Raw genomic sequence first — 25,665 nt, forward strand, 5'->3', positions numbered from 1 at the left:
TTATAATGATTTGTTCATCTTTATATGCAATAGCAAACTTCTTTAAAAGAAAATGATGGCTACTTTGGGAAGAAGTTGTAATTCATAGACTGGGTTGAAAGACTGTTCACAATGTAATAATTATGATAAATTGATTTTAGTTCAGCAATCCTCTATATCTTTTTCTTGAATAAAGTTTTGGTTTTGTTTTTATGACAATTAAATGAATTCAGTGGACCAAAAACTTTACAACAAAAAATTATACTATATTCTGGAATCCCTTTTGTCTTTTATTTAATAAATTCTAGTTCTTCATTACTTTGATTTAAAAAAAAATGTCAACTTATTTTTTCAAATATCACTTTTAAGCTTAATCAAAATGCAGAAAGTCATAATTACATTTGATATCCCTGAATGATAATTGCAAGATTTCCATTTCATATAAACCTCCTTTCTCTATTTATAAATGTGAACAGAAGAGCAAATCATCATCAAATTGAGAAGTCATTTATACAATCTATTCTGCTGTCTGCGTAAAATTTAGAATTTTGATTCGTTACCCTAATGCTTTAAATCAATTGAATACCAGTTTAAAACATACTGTTATTTTATACTATATATTATAACTGCAGTTAAAAATTCTTTAAATAATTTATTTTAAGTTAGGAAAATGGCAGTTTAGAAGTTTAAGTGTTTGAGGCCTAGAGAACAGGCAATTTTCTTGAATAATTTGCAGACTTGACTTATATATTCTAGGTCCCTCACTTACAAATATTTAAAGATGTATAGTAATTATTGTTCAATTGGTTTGCTTAAAATCGTTGTTGATTCTGCATATGACTGTCATGACTGTAGGAACATGACAATAGGTGTAGTCACTATACCACTTTAAAGTAGGGGTTAAATTATTGTTTATCTACCATATATAAAATAATCTAATATCAGTTTCTATCTTATTTTTTGATAACTGTATTTAAAATTGGAATCAATTATTATTGTTGAAGATGTTTTTTATTTAAAAGCATACAGCATTTTAATATTAACAAAATATTTTCAATATGGAGCATAAAAGAGGATGCTCTAAGATAATTATCCCTACTGAAACTGTAAAATGGGTTATTCCCTCAAACTATAATGTTTATATAATATATCATGCTGTGATGTAGACCTTTGATACTAATGTTTTGCATCTACACAGATTTCTAAACAGTATTATTGGACAGACTGCAGAGAGACTTGTATCAATATTTACTTTTAAATTGTGTAATCATATTTTACTTGTATAAATTGAATATTAAACAACATAAACAAGCAAAAAATAATTAATTCAACTCCAAACAACTGCCACAATTTCCTATACTAATGAACATAATTATTGTCTAAAATTCTTACTAACTTTGATTTATGTTGGGTTTTTATACGCCTGTCAAAATTTTTTTATACGCTTGTCAAAATTTTGACGGGATGTATTATGGTATACAAATGTCCGGCGTCCGTCTGTCTGTCTGTCCGGCATCCACATGTCGCACCGTAACATGAGAACGACTTATCCAAATTTCATGAAACTTAACATAGTTGTTTCTTATGATGGTCAAATGATCTGTATACTTTTTGGTGAAAATAAGATTAAAACTTTTTGAGTTATGGGACTTTGTAACTAAAACAGGGGGGTGTTTTTTTCACATGTCGCCGTATCTCAAAAACGATTTATGATTATTGCTTAAACTTTTCACACTTCTTAGTTATATTAATCTAAAGATCTGTATACTTTTTGGTGATGATTCAAAATTTTATTTTAGAGTTATTGATTTTTTTATAAAAAAAGTGGGGTTTTCACATGTTTCGCCGTATCTCAGAAACGATTTATGATTATTGCATAAAACCTCACACACAAGACGACGGGCGTATCATGCGCTCGTGGCGCAGCTGTTTTTTTTTATTATTATACTCATGAATCTAAAAAGAAAAAGAAATTAGTTTGAATCTTATAAAAAAAAAATTCAGTATATATATTTATATTTTTAGGATCTGTTTTATATTGATAGTATGTACTGATAAAGGCCTATATAAAATGAGTTTCTACATACAGGTGTTAACTGAGCTTACTCTACATTGCTTTACTTTCCTTTTGATAGTTGTTTATATATATTAAAAAGTCATTCAAGAAAAGGAAATAGAGGATTGCTGAACTAAAATCCATTCATTTTACTCCGTTATATTGTCAAAATTCTTTCAAGGTGTAATACTACTAAAATATAGTACATTCAGTTTCAAGCCAAAAATGGTTAATTTGTTTTATATATGCCATTTAATGTGACAGTTGTTGGAAAATAACCCTGCATTTCATTGCAGAAAGTTTTTTTTGGGGTCGTTAACATGTACCTTGGGCGTTTCAAAGCAATAAAACTTTCTATATGGTGTTGCTATAAAATATTTTTGAAATTTAAGGGAACACTGCTCCTTAAAAGCTGGTAAACAGGAAAAAAAGGGGGAGAGGAATTTGACTGGTTAAATTCTGGTGACGTTTAATATCTTATCTGCAATGAAAAGTTATGTTGTATTTTCATTGTAGTACTGGACAAGATAAAACTTCACTCATGTAGAGTATTTCTTTATTTAAAACATAGATAAATTCAGCACATTTAAAAAAAAAGGCAAATTAAACAAAGACTTATGGGGGAAAAACAATTTTCTGTTAAATTTTCACTGTAGTAATGGACAGGATAAAACTTTACTCATGCCAAATATTTCTTTATTTAAAACAAAGATAAATTCTACACAATTAGAAATAAAAGTTAATTAAAGAGAGATGTACTAGGGAAAAAAACAATGGTGATATTACCCCCTCAAACCAGCCTTCCAATAATGAATTACAACTTTTCCTAAAGTAGCCATAAATTTACTATAAAAGAACTAAGTTTGCTATTTTAAAAAAAAAAAACATATTACCATTGTTTAGTTAGGGGCATTACTTAAACAATTAATTTTCAAAATTACCTATACAATTTATGTTGAAAAAGATGCTATATCATATATTACTTCTTTTTCATGTATAAAAAAAAAACTTATTTTAAATTCTTTTTTATATGTGTCCATTCATACAGGTTTTAATAGCTTTAACAAATTTTCAGACATCTGGTTATTTTTCCCATGAAATATAAAACTAATCCTCCTGAAACACTAATTGCCTTTCTGAGCCACGCTTCTGGGTCGAAGATTGTCCTCTTGGGACTATTAAAATATCATTTTCCTTTAAAATCTTAATGGTAGACAAATATAAATAGATGGAACCTTGTGATTTAATTGAGACTTGAAGTTATTTATAATGTGAAATCTAAAACAATAACATATGTTCCATAAATAATTATAAGTACTAATTTCAAAGATGTATAAAATAATTTATAAAAGTAATATTTTTGTCCTAATTTTTTAAAGTAACCTTTTTCTCACATTTGATAAATACTTAATTTTATTTAATAAAATTATATAGAAATTCTTAAAAACTACATTTAGTCCATGCTTCTATTGACATTTAAAATAACTATTGAGTTATTAAATAATATAAAAAAAAAAAAAAAATATAAGTAACTAAAAACAATAACTTGTTTAGTATCGCCCCCTATCTGTTGTTTGTGTCTTGATGACTTCTATGAAGCATATTATATAGTATAAACTATATCTAAATTATATAATCTAATTATAAAATTTAAGAATTTTTTTATTATTAAAAAAGAATGGTTATTCAATATAATAAGAAAATATTTTAATGACTTACTTTTTGTGGAAACTTGACATTTTTTTCCAAGCATTTCTCAGTACTGATGAAGAATTTCTAATCTATTTTATAGTGTAAAATTTCATGCAAAATGTATTTGAACAGACCAGATGTTTACACAGGTGTTAATTGAGCTTCCTCTATTATGCTTTACTTTCCTTATTATAGAAGTGCTATAGATTTGATTGACATCTTGATGGATCATGATAATTATTGTCACATAAACTGCTGAGAAGAGCCTACTTAAAAAGCTCGTAGCATCCTCCAAGCATGCTCGGAGCTTCCTCGTAAGAATAAATCTATGATCCCTAACTTAGTAGGATGGCTTTTGAAATAGATCCATTAAAGAACCAAATTAATGCCTTTTTGATATTTTATGATAAAGTTGAAATTCAAAGCCATATTTGGCCTAAATTGAACCTTGTCCTTTTCTTCATAAGCTTACTTCAATCTTTTGCAGTGTTCTCAACATCAAACTTGATGTAAAGGGAATGACTTTTGACTCTTTCACTTCAGCCACACCCACTTTTAACATGACAGCAGTAAAGTACTCTTCATTGGCTGCCTCTATGATGTGGTAGGTTGGACATTTAGCTGTTAGTACTTCTAAAGTTTCTGAGACTACTTCTTGCAGAAATACTGCATGAGGATTTTCCCTATAAAATACAAAAGTTCAACAAACAAAAAAACTTAGTTCTTGAAATTTTATCTTTCCATAAGAAAAAGAAAAGTTTCAGCTATTCTGGCCCATAAAGACGATTTTGATAATGTTTGAGATTAGATATATATGTTATATGTTATAACCTTGACTTATGACCTAGAAATAATTATATATAAGATTCAAGCCCTTTTCATTACCAAGCAAATATAATATGATTGAAGACTGGAGCTATTCTTTGTCTACATGTACAAACCTATCTGCAAACTAATGTTCTAACATTCACATTTGCTTCAATCAGTGTTATCAACTTTTTTCAATAGATACCCCTTGTTTTACAATGTTTTACAACATATTACTCGACACCAGCCGTACTGACTTGAGCCTTGTTATTTTGTGTGTATTGTAGGTACATGTATCTCTAGCATTCTAGACAATTTATAAAACTGTAAATTCAGAAATTATTGCGAGGTTTTTATCAATGCGAATAATGCGATTGGGTGAGTATCGCAATAATAAGAACTCACATTCTGATATCAGATACTACAGGGAAAAAACTTAACGGTCGCCCAGTCGCCCATGGCGACCAGAAATTGACCTGGGCGATCTTTTTATTCAGTTGTGGTAGCCCAGGTGGCGAATTGAAAACAAAGTACTCGACAGACGGAAATCCGCTGTTTACCGTTGGCTCCAAGAGTCGGCTACTTCACTGAAAAAAATATAAATTCAAAAAGAAACAAAAATCTTTTTAAAATGCATACAGGCAAGTGTCGAGAGTCGTATTATCGCAAAGTCGCGATAAACAAGGATGTAAAATCAGTGTTTACCTTTGACTAAATATAGTTCACGTTAATTCAGGTCACTGATTGGTCGTCTAATTAAAGTCCGGAAAGTATCGTATGTTTGCAAGGATAACATGAGAGACGTTCCGATGGTCATTTACAATATGAAGCGATCAAATACCCTGTTTGGTTTTGGCTTCAAGAAAGCGAAGAAATTCAGAGAAGATGACAATAGCATGTTATGAAATAATATCAGTCAAATAAATATATAATGTTGTTAAGAATCTGGAAAACAGTACCTTTTGTAGTTCCCTTTTCAAAGCCCACGTGGTGTCCAGAGAATGAAGGTCAAAAACGAAAGTAGAATATTGTCGACCACAAATAAATAACATTAGTTCAAAATGATTTTAGTTTCCTTCTTACTGAACAGTTTACAAAAAAGAGAAAATCAGAGGGGATATCAATTTTATGACAATGCTTTTGAAATACGTGTACAAGTCTTTTGGGGAAAAAGGGCGGTCATTTGTTAACATATGTACGTAGTTACGCAAAATAAATCGATCAAGATATCTAATAAATTAGATTATTAAAGAAATAAAATTAAATATTTCATCTATCATCTAGATGTATTTAAGGACAGAGAATTCTTTTGTTATCTTAAAAAGATATTAAAAAAAAACTGGTACACAGGGTATGAAGATTCCCATTTTGTAAATGATTTTTTTTTTTTATTAAATTTGATTGAAGTCAACAACAAAAGTAAGACAAAATTTACATTTTCCCAAGCATCTAAATCACCTCCAGGTATGCTCAGAATGCAGGGTTTTGAGTCTAAAATTTCAAAATTTTCTTGGGGGGGCATGCCCCCAAACCCCCCTAGCAAGTTCAGCCCGCTTCACGGGCTTCACCAGTGATACTCATAGTGAAATTAAGTGGGCTACTAACTTTTTGTCTGGGCTAACTGATTTTCAAGTCTAGTAGCCCAGCTGGCTACTGGCCTTACAAAGTTAAGTTTCACCCCTGGATACGTATATTTAATGCAGAAATTCCTGAAATCGCAATAATTAAACTGGCATTTTTGTTCATTCTCCAAAAATCACAATAATAAATGCACCCAATAATTTCTGAATTTACAGTATAATTTTCTGAATTAAATGGATATGTTTCCTGGTTTCACAGTATAACAATGGGTGGTGATGTACAGGGATTGTAAAAGCCTGACTACTGAAATTTTTTTTTTAAAAACTAGAGGCTCTAAAGAGCCTGTGTCGCTCACCTTGGTCTATGTGCATATTAAACAAAGGACACAGATGGATTCATGACAAAATTGTGTTTTGGTGATGGTGATGTGTTTGTAGATCTTACTTTACTGAACATTCTTGCTGCTTACAATTATCTCTATCTATAATGAACTTGGCCCAGTAGTTACAGTAGAAAATATTTTGTAAAAATTTACAAAAATTTACAAAATTTATGAAAATTGTAAAAAATTGACTATAAAGGGCAATAACTCCTTAAGGGGTCAATTGACAATTTTGGTCATGTTGACTTATTTGTAGATCTTACTTTGCTGTACATTATTGCTGTTAACAGTTTATCTCTATCTATAATAATATTCAAGATAATAACCAAAAATCTGCAAAATTTTCTTAAAATTACCAATTCAGGGACAGCAACCCAACAAAATGTTGCCTGATTGGTCTGAAAATTTCAGGGCAGATAGATCTTGACCTAATGAACAATTTTATCAAGTCAGATTTGCTCTAAATGCTTTAGTTTCAGAGATATGAGCCAAAAAATGCATTTTACCCTATGTACTATTTTTTAGCCATGTCGGCCATCTTGGTCCGTGGGCCGGGTCATCGGACACATTTTTTAAACTAGATACCCTAATGCTGATTGTGGACAAGTTTGGTAAAATTTGTCTTAGTAGTTTCAGAGGAGAAGATTTTTGTAAAAGATTACAAAAATTTACGAAAAATGGTTAAAAATTGACTATAAAGGGCATTAACTCCTTAAGGGGTCAACTGATCATTTTGGTCAAGTTGACTTATTTGTAGATCTTACTTTGCTGAACATTATTACTGTTTACAGTTTATCTCTATCTATAATAATATTCAAGATAATAACCAAAAACAGCAAAATTTCCTTAAAATTACCAATTCAGGGGCAGCAACCCAACAACGGGTTGTCCGATTCATCTGAAAATTTCAGGGCAGATGGATCTTGACCTGATTAACAATTTTACCCCGTCAGATTTGCTCTAAATGCTTTGGTTTCAGAAATATAAGCCAAAATCTACATTTTACCCCTATGTTCTATTTTTAGCCATGGTGGCCATCTTGGTTGGTTGGCCAGGTCACCAGACTCATTTTTTAAACTAGATACCCTAATGATGATTGTGGACAAGTTTGGTTTAATTTGGCCAAGTACTTTCAGAGGAGAAGATTTTTGTAAAAGTTAACGACGACGGACGCTGACGACAACGGACGATGACGGACGACAACGACGGACGACGGACGCCAAGTGATGATAAAGCTCACTTGGCCCTTTGGGCCAGGTGAGCTAAAAAAATGGGTCAGTTTCTTTAGATCCTTACTTGTTGATGATGTCACAGACTGCCTGTGTTCTCTTGACCATTGCCTTCTCACAAAGACCATCAATGTTCCAGGACATCAGTTTTATTCTGTTTGGCAGAGGATCATCAACATCAGGCTTCCTTTAAAATATCTATTAAAGGTCAGATATATGAAATACAGTCAAACCTGCTATAAAGGTTACCTCTAATAAGCAAAAACTTAAAATTTCAATACACTTACATGTAAAATATCATGACTATTTGAAGCTTGCCATATGACATAATCAAATGTTCATTGCAAAAGACTGCATAATTTTCTGTTATTTTATTAGGATGTAAAGGCTTTGACCAAGGCAGTTGTTTGTTATCAGTTTGACTTCAATCTGCTGCAAACTATTGGAACATATTGTTCACAGCACCATCATGGATCACTTTGACCACCACCAGATCCTATGTGACCATCAACACGGTTTCAGCATGTTCAGAGCAAAAAGATCTTGCGAAACCCAACTCCTGATAACACTAGATGAAATTGGCAAGAATTAAGACCAAGGGGTCAGACATCATCCTGCTTGACTTCTCCAAAGCTTTTGACAAAGTGCCCCACAAGAGACTCCTCCAAAAAATGAACCACTATGGAATACAAGGAGTAACTGTAACACTCAAGTGGATACTAGACTTCCTAAGCAAGAGAACACAATCTGTACTGCTTGAAGGGCATAAATCCAACCCCCTAGACGTCATCTCAGGGGTGCCACAAGGGACAGTCATTAGACCACTCTTATTCCTGGCTTATATAAACAACCTGCCACAATCAACAACTTCTGAGGCAAGGTTATTTGCAGACGATTGCCTAGTTTATAGAAAAATAAAGAACAGAAAGGATAGCCAGACACTACAAGACGACCTCAACAAACTCCAAGAGTGGGAGTCACGATGGCAGATCAATTTCCATCCTGAGAAGTGCATCGTGATACGGATAACCAACAAAAGAAACCCACCGATAAGGAACTACCAACTACATGGTCACACCCTAGATGCAGTTTAGCATGGGAAATACCAGGGAGTCACCGTAAATCACAACCTACAGTGGAAGACACATATCAACCAGACGGTAGGCAAAGCATCAAGGACACTAGGCTTCCTGAGAAGGAACCTAGGGCGGTGTAAACCAGAAGTCAAAGCCAATGCCTACATCACCATGGTTAGACCAACTCTTTAATACGCTTCCTCTGTATGGGACCCCTACCAACAAAATCTTGCAAAAGATCTAGAACAAGTGCAGAGGAGGGCAGCCAGGTTCGTGTTCAATGAATACCAAGACGTATCCCCAGGTTGTGTCAGCTCTATAATGGAGAGACTAAGATGGAAGCCCCATAAAGATTGCCGCTGTAAAGACTGCCTCACCATGGCCTACAAGATACACAATAGATTGGTAGATATTGACCCATCAAACTACTACAAACCTGGAGATTCACGGACCAGAGGAGGTCACCGCATACACCAACAGCGTACTCTAAAAGACCAGTACAGGTACTCCTTCTTCCCAAGATCAACCAGGGAATGGAACGCACTACCGGAAAAAGCCACAACATCAGCTACACTCAAAGAGTTCAAGGCCAACCTTACCATCCTGCCAGAGGCCTTGACACGAGCTTCTCACACCTAGAACTCCTTAGATCCCAGATGTATATAGTTTTAATTTATAAATAATAATTACTGTAAATAGTTACTGCTGGTTTTGATAAAGGAGGAGGAAAGGCCTCATGATTATACGAGCAAGAGTCATTATACACTCAAGAAGAGTCCGACTCTGTATTGAAAGAAGAAGAAGAAGCATCAAAGCGCTTCATTCTAAAAATGTGTGCACAATCAATGCTTTTACAACCCTATAAAATTAAAAGAAGCATTCAATTCTTATACTTATATTTTTATGCTACAACCATGAAATTATAAGTTATATATACATGTATATACATGTATTTAATATATCAAGTTTCTGTTTTTTTGTTATGCACTATCCTGACATTTATATGGGTAACACATGCAGTCATGAATATTGAATTTATGGGTTCTGATGCAACATACATGTACATGAATCAGGGTTTGACATTAACTGTTTTAACAATTTGCCCTTCAGGAAAGTGACCAAGATATATTACCTGTCCAAAAAGGAAACCACTTGTCCAAAATTTGTGCTTGCTCAAAAATTTCTAAACTGCTAATTATGGACATCAAAATCATGTTAAATTCACTAAAGAACTTCCACAGAGACTGTCAGAGTCAGCTGCAGTGCCATCTTCATCATAGGGGCATGAGAATGTTATTTTAGAAAGTAATGTGCTCTCTACCCAGTGAAAAGACTGGGTCTGAATAAAATAATTTTCCCAGTGCCCTGTGCATAATCTGGGATCAATAATGATGTGTCTCTTGTATGAAGTAAAGTTAAGTTATGATTGTTGAGAAAGCTCATAAATAAATTACAGGTTTAAATTTATTTATATATATTTTTTAATCTTCCTTTATTACACTTTTGTTCCAAGTTTTTGAAAATCAATGATACAGGTGAACTTATTATTGTGTCTCAGATAATTTTCCTAAAAACAGTCAGGGGTACTACTTGTACAAGTAATCTTTATTTACTTGAAGAAGTAAAAAAATAAACTTATATAAGTTAATTATAATGTTTGAATAATCTCCCCTTAATTTTCTCAAAAATTCACTTGTATAAGTAAATTTTTTTTACAATCCCACAAAAATTCTCAAGTTTTGAGATGTAAAAACATACCTTTAATGATTTTTCCCAGGTTAGCTCATAATTTTTTATTAGAGTTCAATGTTTCATCTCATTAATTCAACAAAGAAACTGATTGCGCAAAGATCTAAAGTATTTGTGCAAGGCCTTCAAAAATTGCTCCTTTGGGGCTTGTAAATGAGCAGTGTTCTGAAGAAAACAGACAAATGAGATTTTCATTGTCCATGAAATTACACTTAAACGATTAGTTAAGACATCTGCAAAGGACAGACAATTTAAAATTCTATTAGAGCAAAAAAGTCCTAAGAATTCAAGAAAAGAAGATAGGATGACTTTTTCACTTATATAAGTAAAAAAACATGAATGTCTAAGGGACATAACTAAGCCAATTTTTTTTTTACCTATACAAGTAAATAAAATACACTTGTATAAGTATCCTACAAATTTACTTATATAAGTATATTAATATTACTTCTTCAAGTAAATAAAAATTACTTGTACAAGTAGTACCCCTGACTGAAAAAAGCTGGATCTAATCATGTTGGTTCATTAAAAAAATGTGTCAACAACAAAATCGTACTCTGAGTGTCCAATATTTTTAAAATGTTTATAGTTAGCATGAGAAGTTGCGTAAATTTTTTGATATTGTCAAAACTAATTGATTTTTGAAAAGAGAATTACTTAGAAAATAGATTCTGTATTTTTCACCGTTTCTAACTTTTAATTTTTACCTGCGCAGCAGACAAGTACAATGCAGCTTTCACTTGCCCCATGACAACTGTCACTTGTCCCAGTTAATCAGACAGCCTTAAATGTAATGCTATCATTCATTTATATTCAGATAGTGGGAACATTTCAATATCAATATCAGCATATGTACATAATAAGATAATGTCTGCAAATTTATTCATACCGCTCAGTCTTAATAACAGAAGTTGAACTGCTAGAATTGTTGCCATCAGATCTACCACTAAAGCTTAGACCATCTATTTTGATTTTTTTCTTCTGTGGAGCAGAACCTATAGATTCTCCAGTTTCTTCAAAGTATGCGTTAACAGCCCTCTGAAAACAAAACAATAAACCTATAGTTCTTATCTATTGAATACACATTCAAACATTAATGACATACAATTAACATACATGTAGGGATGACCACAATTACTGAAAACAACTTCAAGGCATATACAATACTTCAATGAAATATTATCCTCACACACTCTTATATTGGTGACTGTCCAACCAAAACTCTAATATCAGTGACTGCATGTAGCTTTTGATACAGCAACTTCTTACATGTGAACAGTACAGGACAACATAATCTTGTGAGGCTGTTAACTTTTATTTTGAGGGCTTTAGTTACTTTTGTGTGATATACATGATATATGAAAACCAACATTTTTATGGTAAAAGATAAAAGACCAAGGCAGTTATTGCATGCATATGGGCTTAAATACATGCAAAAAACATGTTTAATGTATTCTTTCATTTTCTTTAGAATAGAAAATAATATGGTGCTTAAAGAACAGAGAATAATTTGATAAATAAAGAAAGAAGAGAAAAATGGCCTAAAAATACAGAATATAAAATGAAGAACCCCCAACCCTCATAACCCCATATAAAGACCTTCTTAGCTATGCTTTAAAGACTAAATGTCCCAAAATTAAAAGGATTGAGACAGCTCTTCAGTTGGTCTTTTATTACTGAGAATAAATGGGGAATGTGGCCATGGGACACAGATGATGCCCCTGCTTCCATCTAAAGTTATAAAGTGACATAACTGAAGATCGGTAAAAGTGACGCTACCCAAATTTGTACTTGATCTGAGTTTTGTGGTAATAAGCATTGTGAATAAGTTTCATAACATTTAGTTGAGACACACTTAATTAAGAGAACGGAAACAAAAAATTCAGCAATTTTCCATTTGTAAAGGGGCATAACTCTAGAACGGTATAAGTGATGCCACCAAAATTCAAACTTGATCTTTATTTTGTAGTAATAAGTATTGTGCATAAGTTTCATTACATTTGGTTAAGGCAAACTTAAACTAGATAATGGAAACAAAAAATTCAGCAATTTTTCCATTTGCAAAGGGGCATAACTCTAGAACGGTTAAAGTGATGCCACCAAAATTCAAACTTGATCTTTATTTTGTGGTAATAAGCATTGTGCATAAGTTTCATAATATTTGGTTGAGGCAAACTGAAACTAGAGAACGAAACGAAAAATTCAGCAATTTTTCCATTTGTAAAGGGGCATAACTCTAGAACAGTTAAAGTGACACCACCAAAATTCAAACTTGATCTGTGTTTTGTGGTATTAAGCTTTATGTATAAGTTTCATGATATTTGGTTGAGGCAAACTAAAGTTAGAGAATGGAAACCAACTTTGGGACGTACGGACATATGTTCGTACGGATGTACAGATGGACAAGGGTACAACTTAATGCCCCTCCGCAACAGCGAGGGCATAAGAAGGATAAACTTGAGTTATCTTTCTTGGAACAATTTCTTTTAATGTATATAGTGCTCTCACAGTAGAAGTGAATATAATACAGGATGATACCCAGTTGAAATTGAATCAAAAGAAATGGAACGTATACTCTTTATTAGAGAATGGAAAAAAGGCCTGGTTGGTATATATTTGAATTGTTTATATCCGTTTCTATGGGCTTTTAAGGATGTTCGCTTGTCATGTTTTGGGATTTTTGTCAGATTTTCGGAATCCTCTGGTTTTATCCATTTGAATGCCTTACACATTTTTGTCCATTGACCCCCATTTTTTTTTTTATAAATCTTTTACATGTATAATTATAAGCCATCTGTAAAAGTCTTATAAAATCTTTGTTATTTTCAAATAGTTTTTGAGAACTTAAACTTGTCAATGATAAAGCTATGAAAAGTCAAGAGAGAACATTTTCCCGCCGAAATTTCAATAGCTCGAAAACAAGCACATTGACCTATATATTTTTTTTGCTCTTATGATTCCTTTATTAATCCCCTATCAATATATACTAGTATTTTGAAAAGCTTATTATTTTGAAACTGAGAAGCAAACTCCCTTAAAGTTAAATGTAGGTGCATAATAGTTTTTACTTATAGTATGGAGCTTCATGATTTTTGTAAACTTTTAAATTAAAGACATATTTTCACAAAACATTTGATCATGGTAGGAGCAAATACATGTGGATCTTTTTGTGCATGAGCATAAATTCTGCAGAAAAAAATTCCACAGAAAGATAAAAGATTGATCTTTTTTAAGACCCAATTTTGGTATTTTGCAATAGAAATGATAGTGAGGACCAGCAGATTTTCTTCAAGGACCACCAGGAAAAAAAGATTTTGGGAACTCTGAAATGGGCAATAATGTCATCGAAAAGAGAAAATTAATGTTCAGGCGTGTATAGGACTATTTTATCTTGAAAACTTATAAAGCAAATATATTTGATACATCATCTCATTTCAGATTCTGTTGTTCTTATATATTTCGGCTACAGGTTGATATAATAACATAAAAATTCACAGTAATAAAAAATGAAGTATATTGGTCAAGTGAAATACCTTTCTAATGAATCATAATTATATAACAGCATGAACAGAGTAGGTGTGTCTGGATCGCAAATTTTTACTAAAAGTACATGACAGACTTTACTTGTGGATCTTTTTTTGTGCACAACTTCTTTTGCATTTTTATCCAGGGTTATTAGTCTTTTGAAATACAACTGTCAAATAAGGATTGCAATGATGCTATGTGGATAAATTTATCGTTTTTTAAGAGCATAATTGACAGCACCTCATCCCTACAATGGCTTCCATTTTACAATTGAAAAAAGTAGGTGGCGCAATGGGGAGATAATTTTGACGAAGTAGAATCCTGACTGCATATATATATGGCATCATTTTTAATCAGAACTAGACAGACAAATATGAAAACACATCTGATTTTAAAATTTTTAACAGATTTCAAGTAAGACAGTGTTTCCCAAAGAGTTCATTATAGTTTTGTCTTTCAGTAAATTACATCTTTATCATGACACTATGGTAGATGTTGCAAATTGTGATGGTATGAAAAATACCTGCTGACCAATTCTATTTACAAATTAATCAATTTTTAGGATCATTACGACTCATCACATAAGTGGAATACACAAATGTACATGTACCTGTCACAACGTCTTCTTAAATGGAACCAAAGGCTCTAAAGAGCCTGTGTCGCTCAGCATGGTCTATGTGCATATTCAACAAAAGACACTCTCCAACATTGTAGACGAGAAGAGAATGCATGACAAAAATCTCTGTTTTGTTGATCTTGTATTGCTGATCATTTATTCTGTTTAGTTTCTCTCTATCTTCTTTAGTTTTTGCTCAAAAAACAAAAAAGGGCAAAAAATTCCTCATTTAAGGGCAATCACTCCTACAAAGAGTGACAGTCTACTAACTATATTGGCAAAATTTGACTTGTTAGTAGATCTTGCTGATCATTTTTGTGATTTAAAATATTTATTTAACTATTATAATTTTTATCATATAACATGTACAATGTATAAAGCAAAACACAAAAAAAATGGTAAAATCGTCATTAAAAAGCAATAACTCCAATAAGGAGTCTTCGAACGATTTCTTCCATATTGTCTTAATTGTAGATCTTGTCTTGCTGATCATTTTTGCTTATTTAAGTTTCGATCTATCTATTATAATTTTTAAGATATCAGGCAAAAATGCAAAAAATTGGTAAAAATTGTCATCAAAGGACAATAACTCTAATAAAGAGTCAACTGACGATTTCGACCATGAGACTTATTTGTAGAACTTGTCTTGCTGACTATTCTTGAAATTTAAAGTTTCTCTCTATCTATTATAGTTTTCAAAATAAGAGGCAAAAATGAAAACAAATGGTAAAATTTGTCATTTAAGGGCAATAAAATAACTCCTATAAGAAGTCGTCTGACAGTTTTGTTGTATATGGACAATTGGTATAGAGCTCAACATTCTGAACATTTCTGCACCTGTCTGATTTTCTCTATTTATAATGGTTTTCAAAATAATAGACAAAACTTGCATTTTACCCCAGCCATGGTGGCATCTTGGTTAACAGGCGGGGTCATCAGACACATTTTTTAAGCAAGAAACTCCAATGATGATTGTGGCCAAGTTTGGTTAAATTTGGCCCAGTAGTTTCAGAGGAGAAGATTATGGTAAAAGTTAACAGACAACGACGGACGCCAAAGTGATGAGTAAAGCTCACGTGGCCCTTTTGGCCAGGTGAGCTAACAAGAGGCTCTCAAGAGCCTGAATCGCTCACCTGTATTTCAGAGGAGAAGATTTTTAAATGTTAGCAAACTTGATGAACAAAAAGGGCGATAACTCCTTAAGGGGTCAATTGACAATTTTGGTCATATTAAATTTTTTGTAGATCTTACTTTGCTGAACATTATTGCTGCTTACAGTTTATATATATCTATAATAATATTCAAAATAATAACAAAAAACTGCAAAATTTTGTTAAAACTACCAATTCGGTGGTAGCAACCCAACAATGGGTTGTTCGATTCGTCTGATAATTTCAGGGCCGATAGATCTTGACCAATTAAACAATTTTACCCCATGTCACATCTGCTCTAAAAGCTTTAGTTTTTGAGATATAAGCCAAAAACTGCATTTGACCCTTATGTTCTATTTTTAGCCATGGCAGCCATGTTTGTCGATGGATACAAACTTTGTATACAATTTATAAACAAGATACCCTAAGGAACATTAAGTTTAAGTTTGAAGGTAATTGGCCCAGTAGTTTCAGAGGAGAAGATTTTTAAATGTTAGCAAACTTGATGAACAAATTGTGTAAAATTGTCTTTCAAGGGCAATAACTCCTTAAGGGGTCAATTGACAATTATGGTCATATGAACTTTTTTGTAGATCTTACTTTGCTGAACATTATTGCTGCTTACAGATTATATATATCTATAATAATGTTCAAAATAATAACAAACAAGAGTGCACACGCTGAAATGTCTCGCCTTCTTTACTAACCATTGATTTTATGTTGATAGTCCTAAATACAAACTTACTACAAGTAACACATAAAAAAACATGATCCAAGAAAATGAGGTCAAGGTGAGATAAACCGAACGAGAAATACATGTACACCTTACAATCATTCAATAAACCAAACAAATTAGTTGACCTATTGCTAATTGTTTCTAAGAAACAGTCTCAAACAAGAAAACTTAACATTAACCAATGAACCATGAAAATGAGGTCAATGTCAGATGAACCATGCCAGACAGACATGTACACCTTACAATCAATTTAGGCATTAAATATAGTTGACCTATTGCTTATAGTATCTAAGAAACAAATTTAACCATGAAAACTTAACATTGACCAATGAACCATGAAAATGAGGTCAAGGTCAGATGATACCTGCCAGACAGACATATACACCTTACAATTCTTCCATACATCAAATATAGTCGATCTATTGCTTAAAGTTGAAGAAAAACAGACCAAAACACAAAAACTTAACACTGAGAAATGAACCGTGAAAATGAGGTCAAGGTCAAATAAAACCTGTGAGACTGACATGTACATCATAAAATATTTCCATACACCATTTATAGTTGACCTATTGCATATAGTATTAGAAAAAAAGACCAAAACTCAAAAACTTAACTTTGACCACTGAACCATGAAAATGAGGTCAAGGTCAGATGACACCTACCAGTTGGACATGTACACCTTACAATCATTCCATATACCAAATATAGTAGACCTACTGCTTATAGTATCTGATATATGGACTTGACCACGAAAACTTAACCTTGTTCACTGATCCATGAAATGAGGTCGAGGTCAAATGAAAATTGTCTGACGGGCATGAGGACCTTGTAAGGTACGCACATACTAAATATAGTTATCCTATTACTTATAATAAGAAAGAAATTAACATAACAAAAAATGTTGACTTTTTTTTCAAGTAGTCACTGAACCATAAAAATGAGGTCAAGGACAATGGACATATGACAGACGGAAACTTCGTAACATAAGGCATATATATACAAAGTATGAAGCATCCAGGTCTTCTAGCTTCTAAAATATAAAGCTTTTAAGAAGTTAGCTAACGCCGCCGCCGCCGGATCACTATCCCTATGTCGAGCTTTCTGCGACAAAAGTAGCAGGCTCGACAAAAACTGCAAAATTTTGTTATAACTACCAATTCGGTGGCAGCAACCCAACAATGGGTTGTTCCATTCGTCTGAAAATTTCAGGGCCGATAGATCTTGACCAATTAAACAATTTTACCCCTTGTCACATTTGCTCTAAAAGATTTAGTTTTTGAGATATAAGCCAAAAACTGCATTTGACCCTTATGTTCTATTTTAAGCCATGGCGGCCATGTTTGTTGATGAATACAAACTTTGGATACAATTTATAAACAAGATACCCTAAGGAACATTTAGTTTAAGTTTGAAGGTAATTGGCCCAGTAGTTTCAGAGAAGAAGATTTTTAAATGTTAGCAAACTTGATGAACAAATTGTGTAAAATTGTCTTTAAAGGGCAATAACTCCTAAAGGGGTCAATTGACAATTATGGTATAAACTTTTTTGTAGATCTTACTTTGCTGAACATTATTGCTGCTTACAGTTTATATATATCTATAATAATATTCAAAATAATAACAAAAAACTGCAAAATTTTGTTAAAACTACCAATTCGGTGGCAGCAACCCAACAATGGGTTGTTCGATTCATCTGAAAATTTCAGAGCTGATAGATCTTGACCAATTGAACAATTTTCCCCCCATGGCAGATTTGCTCTAAAAGCTGTAGTTTTTGAGATATAAGCCAAAAACTGCATTTGACCCCTATGTTCTATTTTCAGCCATCATAGGTGGCTATGTTTGTCGATGGATCAAAACTTCGGATATAATTTATAAACTAGATACCCTAAGGAACATTTAGTTAAAGTTTGAAGGTATTTGGCCCAGTAGTTTCAGAGGAGAAAATTTTGAAATAGTTTACGACGACAGACGACGACGACGACGACAGACGACGACAGACGCCAAGTGATGGCATAAGCTCACATGGGGCCCTTCGGGCCCCGGTGAGCTAAAAATGAGGAGTGCTGACAAAATCACTCTCTTGTGGAATGCCAAGAATAAGAACAGAATTTAAATGTAAAACTAAATGTGTAAGTACAACATTATGCCTGCAGCTCATTATTAAAAGTACATTTCTTGGACTTTGTATAAATAATGAATGGTGATATTTCAGGGACATTGACTTACATTAATTTAATGTGTTCAGGGGTTTATCATCAAAAATGAAATACCATTATCATCATGTCATCACAAAATGTTTCTGTTAATCATGTTAATATAAACTGTTAATTTACACAGAGATATGTCTAGCCTTTAGGCAATTTTAAAAGAACATGTATAAAGCAATTGTTGAAATTTAAGGATTCCAATTTAACAACAATTTATCTTATATCAATTAGCAAATTGGTGACTTTTGTCTATATGAATAAGGATCGCGAATAATTAAATGCTAAACAACAGTCACTTAAATACTAATTTAAAACAGCATCAAGAAATCTAAATATTAATTAGTTCTAATAAATAAATAAATATAGAAACATGCATCAGAGTGGTTTTTTTTAATATACCTTTAACTGTTTAAGGTCAAGTTACAGTAAATGGACTATGTCACAGATTTGGCTAAAATTTTGCATACAACTCTGGACCGTTGAAATATAACTGCATGAATATTGAGAAAATATTGCATTTATCTCTTTAATCATCTGAAATATAACTGATTGAATTGTTTCAAAATAGGTGAACATTTATATATATATATAGAAAACACAAAAAATCGGTGAAAAACCATCTTAAATATGTTAAATTTGTCATAATTAAAATCATCAAATCTCTAATTTTTAATACATAGATTTTTCTTAAAAAAACTCTATGTTGTTGATACATAAATTTCCGTTTTAATGATGTAAAATAATGATAGGGTCACCGAATTTGTTTTTGTGGTATACATCATTCAAAGTGGTGTTAAATGTGAAAAAATACTACAAAACGTCGAAATAAATGTAACGTCATCGTGTTGTAGGCCGTACAACATTAATTTTGGACGTTTTTCACTACCAACTAGGTAACAGATTAACCATTAGACAAAAAACGAAGTCTGTGACCATATGATTATTTTACATCATTAAAGCGGAAATTTATGTATCAACAACATATAGTTTTTAAAAAAAATCTATGTATTAGAAATTAGAGATTTAATGATTTTAAGACAAATTTGAAGGTTTTTCACTGATTTTATGTGCTTTCTATACAAATGTTCACCTATTTGGAAAGAATTCAATCAGTAATATTTCAGATAATAAAAGAGATATATATATGCATAATTTTTTGCTTTTCACTTATAGTTCAACGAGCCAAGGTTGTATGCAAAATTTTAGCAAAATCTGTGACATGTACATGTAGCCCATTTACTGTTCCTTGACCTTAAAATAAAAATTTGATCAAGAAAATGGGGAATGTTGAGTTTTTTTCATTATCAAGGAAATTATTATGTAGTTTTATAAATGAATGAATACAGACTTATGCAGTGCCAGCATGGTTGATATATCTTCTCCTCAAACTAAATTGTAATGTAACATAATCTTTATCTATTTCAGACTCAAAAGTAGATATAAGAAGATGTGGTATGAGTGCCAATGAGACAACTCTCCATCCAAGTCACAATTTGTAAAAGTAAACCATTATCTAGGTCAAAGTACGGCCTTCAACACGGAGCCTTGGCTCACACCAAACCATACCTGCCAACCTCTGAAACCTTCAAAGAGGGACATCTCCCCCTCAGCTATGACAGCTGAGGGGGAGATTGTGTGCGAACAACATTTTCAAGTTAAATATATGACCTGTTTACGTATTCATCTACAAAACACCAATAAAACCTAGTAAATATGCTCTATTTCTTCAATTCATGGTTATAATCTATACAAGGTGGGGTTTTTTTTAGCCTTTTTCAATACCTCAGTCTCATAACTCATAGCATTTCATATTTTGATTTTGTTGTGAGTCTCACACTAAGCATGCATTCAAACTTTGTACAGACCACCAGAAATTGAAAAGTTGATTGAACATGATGTGCAAAAAAATTCATTTCCAAGTGAACTTGGTAGTAAAAATTGAAAATCTTTCATTCAAATCTGCTTGACATTTCGATTTGCAGTTATCTATTTCTTCTTTTTTACACTGCCGCTTGGTCCAGACAAAGACCTCTATCTTGCTGGAGTTGACATACCAGAACTGAATTTCGATTACTTATATATTTAACATAAAAACTTCTGACCAAAATTTTCAAATGATTGCAGATTGTTTATTTACTTCTATTGAAAGTAATGAAAAAGCCAGAGAATTACAAACGCGTGTTATTCCAGATCAAAATATCCCAAAGTGGGAGATTCTATACTCCCGCGAGGGAGCGGTCCAGCAAGCGGGAGATTTCCGGAATTTTGTCGTTTGCACGGGAGACCCCCGCTCAAAACAGGAGGGTTGGCAGGTATGCACCAAACAGCAAGCTATAAAGGGCCCCAAAAATGACACTTATGAACCACATTATTACAAACGACAACCACTGAACATCAGGTTCCTGACTTAGGACAGGTGCAAACAAATGCAGCAGTTTTAAATGTTTTAATAGGCGCCAACCTTCATCCTACCTGAAACAATAGTGTAACATCAAAACATAGAAAGACACACTATAAAATATCAATTGAAATGGCTTAACTCAATCAAAAGACATATTAACAATCAAAGTGCTTGTTAGCACTGAAGGGTAAAGATTGCTTTAATTTTTCAGTGGGAAGTAACTGCATTGTAAAAACATTGGTTGTAGATGATTCAACTACAATTCTATATGGACAAAGGAAGATAACTCCATTTTTACAATGACATCATTGATATTTTTAGAACAGATATTAGACAGTCAAGGGTGTAACTTGAATAAGTTATTAGAGAAAAATATCATACATGTGCTATTACGGATACTTTCTCTTAATCTGTAGTAACATATATGTTTGTTATCAATTAAATGTACCATAAAAAATTTTATTTTCAGTAGGCACTTGGGAAATTATTGAAACTTGCGCAGTAACTTAATACATAACCTTGAAAACTATTTTTCCACTTCAATTAATACATTTTTGATCAACCATGGTAAATCAATGAGACAAGGCTTTAAAGTGATAACTTAACTGTAATAACAAGGCCTAGTTATTACAGGCATTTAACTTATTACAATGAGACACTTGGGAATGACTAGGAAGCTTGCGCAGAACCACATTACATGCTTTAATCATTATTTATTACAATAAATTTAAATACATTGTGATATATGTATGAGAAAAGGCTTTGAAGAGATGTAGAGAAGCTGTAATAACACCCCTTAGTTATTACAGGCATATTTTTTATGTAATAACATGGGTGTGTTATGAATAATTGGCAAACTATGGGCTGTTATATCTTTCTAAAATTTAATATACATAAAGACAATTAAAATATCAATAGAACTAGTACACAATTTAACAAAATAAAGGATGTATAATGCCCCTTTGAAACATGTAACACACATATATGTTATCACAGATTTTTGATTTTTCAGCCCTCAATAACAAATGTATGTTATTTTTCTCTAATAACTTATTTAAGTTAGACCCTTGACTGTTACTGTTAGATTACTGCACCTTGCACAAGTTATGTAATTTTCTTGACAAGTATAACATCATTTTGTAACTTGAATATCTGAGCATATATTTCATTGATAAATTTCTGGAAATGTTCATGGATAGGATGTTTAAAATGTTATGATCAATGCACTTTATTTTGTGTATTTCAAAAGTAGTGATAAACCTTGGAAGATTTAGAAATCAAGTCAGTACCATGCAATCTTTATCCAAAAACAAGTGAGCATACACTGAACGAATAAATTTGATCTATGACACAATGTAAATACAAAATTAATAAAACAAGGGGGTTAGATGTTTAACAATATCAGAAAGACAACCATAAACTTGGACAAAATGCCGCCAAATAAAATAACATACACAGGTAAATAAAAATAATTTTGTTGAAAAGTATACATGGAGTACGGAAATAATTTTTACAAAATAAATAATTTTGTTGTTCCTAGTACGAGAACAAAAGTGAAAATTTATCGTCATACTAAACACTAATCAAAGGTGGTAAAAGTCCATATTTATATATACATGAAACAAAATATACTGACTTAACAAGATAAAATGCTAAAAATCAAGTATACTTATAGATTATCGTTGGTCATGTTAATCATCTCAACGAGAATGATTTTCTCGGTTATTTCTAGTTCATCCTGCATAATGACGATCACTATGACACTTGATGAACTTTAGTAGTGCAGGGATACAGGCGATCCCCTATACATGTATCTGGTAAATGACATCATAAAAGCGCGCAAAATTGAAGAAATTTTCCGGTGAAGGACATAACTCGATAGTGGTCTATTGAGGTATGCATGATCCACCAATTAATGGTTATTTCCTAACCTGTTTACTCCGCAATATTAAACCCCATTAGTTAAGGTTCATCATAACAAATGGACAAATATGGCCGTATTTTCACATCAAAAACTACTCTGTGTACAGACTTACCTGTGCAGTTTGGAAAGTTTTAAGGTCTGGCATCCACTAGATATATAAAAGTTAAATGCATTTTGTGTTTCAGAAAGATAAAATCGTTTTTGGATTTTGATGGGCATTTTTTTTCCTTCCTGCAGAAGGTGTAAAAATAAACAAACACCTGAATTGCATTTGATACTGTCCACTCAGTTACTACCTTTAACTCACCTATAGATGTGTAGATATCTATTGTCCATGCCAATCAAGTACAATCAATACAATACAAACCAGTTGTTACCTGAGAGGGAGCATCTCAAAGTTGTATCCCAACTTAGTTTATTTTTACACCTTCTGCAGGAATGAAAAAAAATGCCCATTAAAATCCAAAACAGATTTTACCTTTCTGATATACAAAATACATTTAACTTTTATATATCTAGTGGATGCCAGGCCTTAAAACTTTCCAAACTGCTCAGGTAAGTCTGTACACAGAGTAGTTTTTGAGGTGAAAATACGGCCATATTTGTCCATTTGTTATGATGAACCTTAATGGGGCGAATTAAATTGGCAAGCATATATTCAGCGGGATTAAACTCCTTTTCATTTGATGCGTGAGTTTGTAGAAAGTGGGGCAAGTTGGAAGAAAGTTGGGGCGATTTTGCAGTGGCGCGATTTGTATTGCTTCACTAACAAGATAGTATTTTTAGACTAACTATACTGACTTCTAACTCCCACTCTCTATCTTGAAGGTAAAACATGGCCAAAGCAGAATCGGTGCCTGTTATTTCTGCAAACTTTTGACATCTGTTTTCACATTCTTCTCTGCTTGGTATTTTAGATTCATCAACTGAATCAGAATCACTCATTTCTAAGGTTTGTGATTTTTTTCTAATTATTTCCGATTTCCCGCAGTTTTTGGTTTTTTTTTGGATTACCTCCCCTAATCAAAATAGTATGAAACCAACCCTGGACCGCCCTAGTAAATATCTCGGAAAAAAGTCAATATTGAGCACACCTCAAGTTCTATTTCTTGTACCATTTCAGTTCAGAACCCTTGATTTTTCAACGTGGCAATCATAGCATTTAAATACCATATTCCTCAGCAGAGACTAAATTATTCATACATATAAATATAACAAAATTTCTTTTTAATCATGGATGGGATATACATGTATACATATAACTGGTCTGAGTGGACTTCTGATAATGATATATTTGTGAGTTATCAATGTATATATATTGTATTTTGTGAAATTTTGGTATTAATACTGTAATTTTGGATTTGAAACCATGCATTAAAATATCGTTATATCTTACCTTTATTTTTATCTTTTACCGTAGTGATTTGGAGCGGATATGTGTTATAGTGAAATAAGTAAATTCAGTTTGGAGCAGGGACTTTCTAGTATAGACTGTCCCTTTTTGGAGTGAGGTCCAAAACAGATTGACCTTGGATATTTTAGTACAGTGTTGAACCATGAAATTGAGGCCAAGGTCAGACAACACCTGCCAGTTGGACATGTACACCTTACAATCATTACATACACCAAATATACTAGACCTATTACTTATAGTATCTGATATAATACTATAAGTAATAGGTCTTGGCGGACTTGACCACATAAACTTTTCGCCGCCGAACACCTGCGCACACCACCGAACACCGCCGAACACCCCAAAAGTGAATTAAAACTATGAAAAAATCAATAATGTGTTCGGTGTGCGGTGGTGTTCGGCGGTGAAAAGACCTACCGCATAAACTTAACCTTGTTCACTGATCCATGAAATGAGGTTGAGGTCGAGTGAAAACTGTCTGACAGGCACCGAATATAGTTGACCTATTTGTTTATAGTATACAGGAAACAGACCAAACAATAAAACTGTATATTGACCAATGAACCATGAAAATGAGGTCAAGGTCAGATGAACCCGAATATAGTTGACCTATTGCTTATAGTTAGAAAAACAGACCAAAACACAAAAACTTAACTTTAACCACTGAACCATGAAAATGAGGTCAAGGTCAGATGACACCTGCCAGTTGGACATGTACAACTTACAATCACTCAATACACCAAATATAGTAGACCTATTGCTTATAGTATCTGAGATATGGACTTGACCACGAAAACTTAACCTTGTTCACTGACCCATGAAATGAGGTTGAGGTCGAGTGAAAACTGTCTGACAAGCACCGAATATAGTTGACCTATTGCTTATAGTATACAAGAAACAGAACCAAACCATAAAACTGTATATTGACCAATGAACCATGAAAATGAGGTCACGGCCAGATGAACTCGAATATAGTTGACCTATTGCTTATAGTTAGAAAAGCAGACCAAAACACAAAAACTTAACTTTAACCACTGAACCATGAAAATGAGGTCAAGGTCAGATGACACATGCCAGTTGGACATGTACAACTTACAATCATTCCATACACCAAGTATAGTAGACCTATTGCTTATA

The 25,665-nt window shown here is 32.6% G+C and overlaps 1 protein-coding gene across 1 annotated transcript in view; it reads right to left on the minus strand.

Moving 5' to 3' along the window:
• LOC127723412 (tyrosyl-DNA phosphodiesterase 2-like) overlaps positions 1-24,115 on the minus strand; it is a 36,109-nt gene extending 11,994 nt beyond the window's left edge. Inside the window, exons 1-4 of the mRNA XM_052230041.1 lie at positions 23,916-24,115; positions 11,441-11,589; positions 7,794-7,913; positions 4,200-4,410 (exon numbers count right to left, since the gene is read on the minus strand). Of these exons, the coding sequence (XP_052086001.1) occupies positions 4,200-4,410; positions 7,794-7,913; positions 11,441-11,589; positions 23,916-24,059 (624 nt within the window). The 5' untranslated portion in view covers positions 24,060-24,115. The remainder of the gene's footprint in view (positions 1-4,199; positions 4,411-7,793; positions 7,914-11,440; positions 11,590-23,915) is intronic.
• Positions 24,116-25,665: the final 1,550 nt, after the last annotated feature.

Source organism: Mytilus californianus, unplaced genomic scaffold (genome assembly GCF_021869535.1).
Source record: "Mytilus californianus isolate M0D057914Y unplaced genomic scaffold, xbMytCali1.0.p SCAF_13, whole genome shotgun sequence".
Taxonomy (NCBI): domain Eukaryota; kingdom Metazoa; phylum Mollusca; class Bivalvia; order Mytilida; family Mytilidae; genus Mytilus; species Mytilus californianus.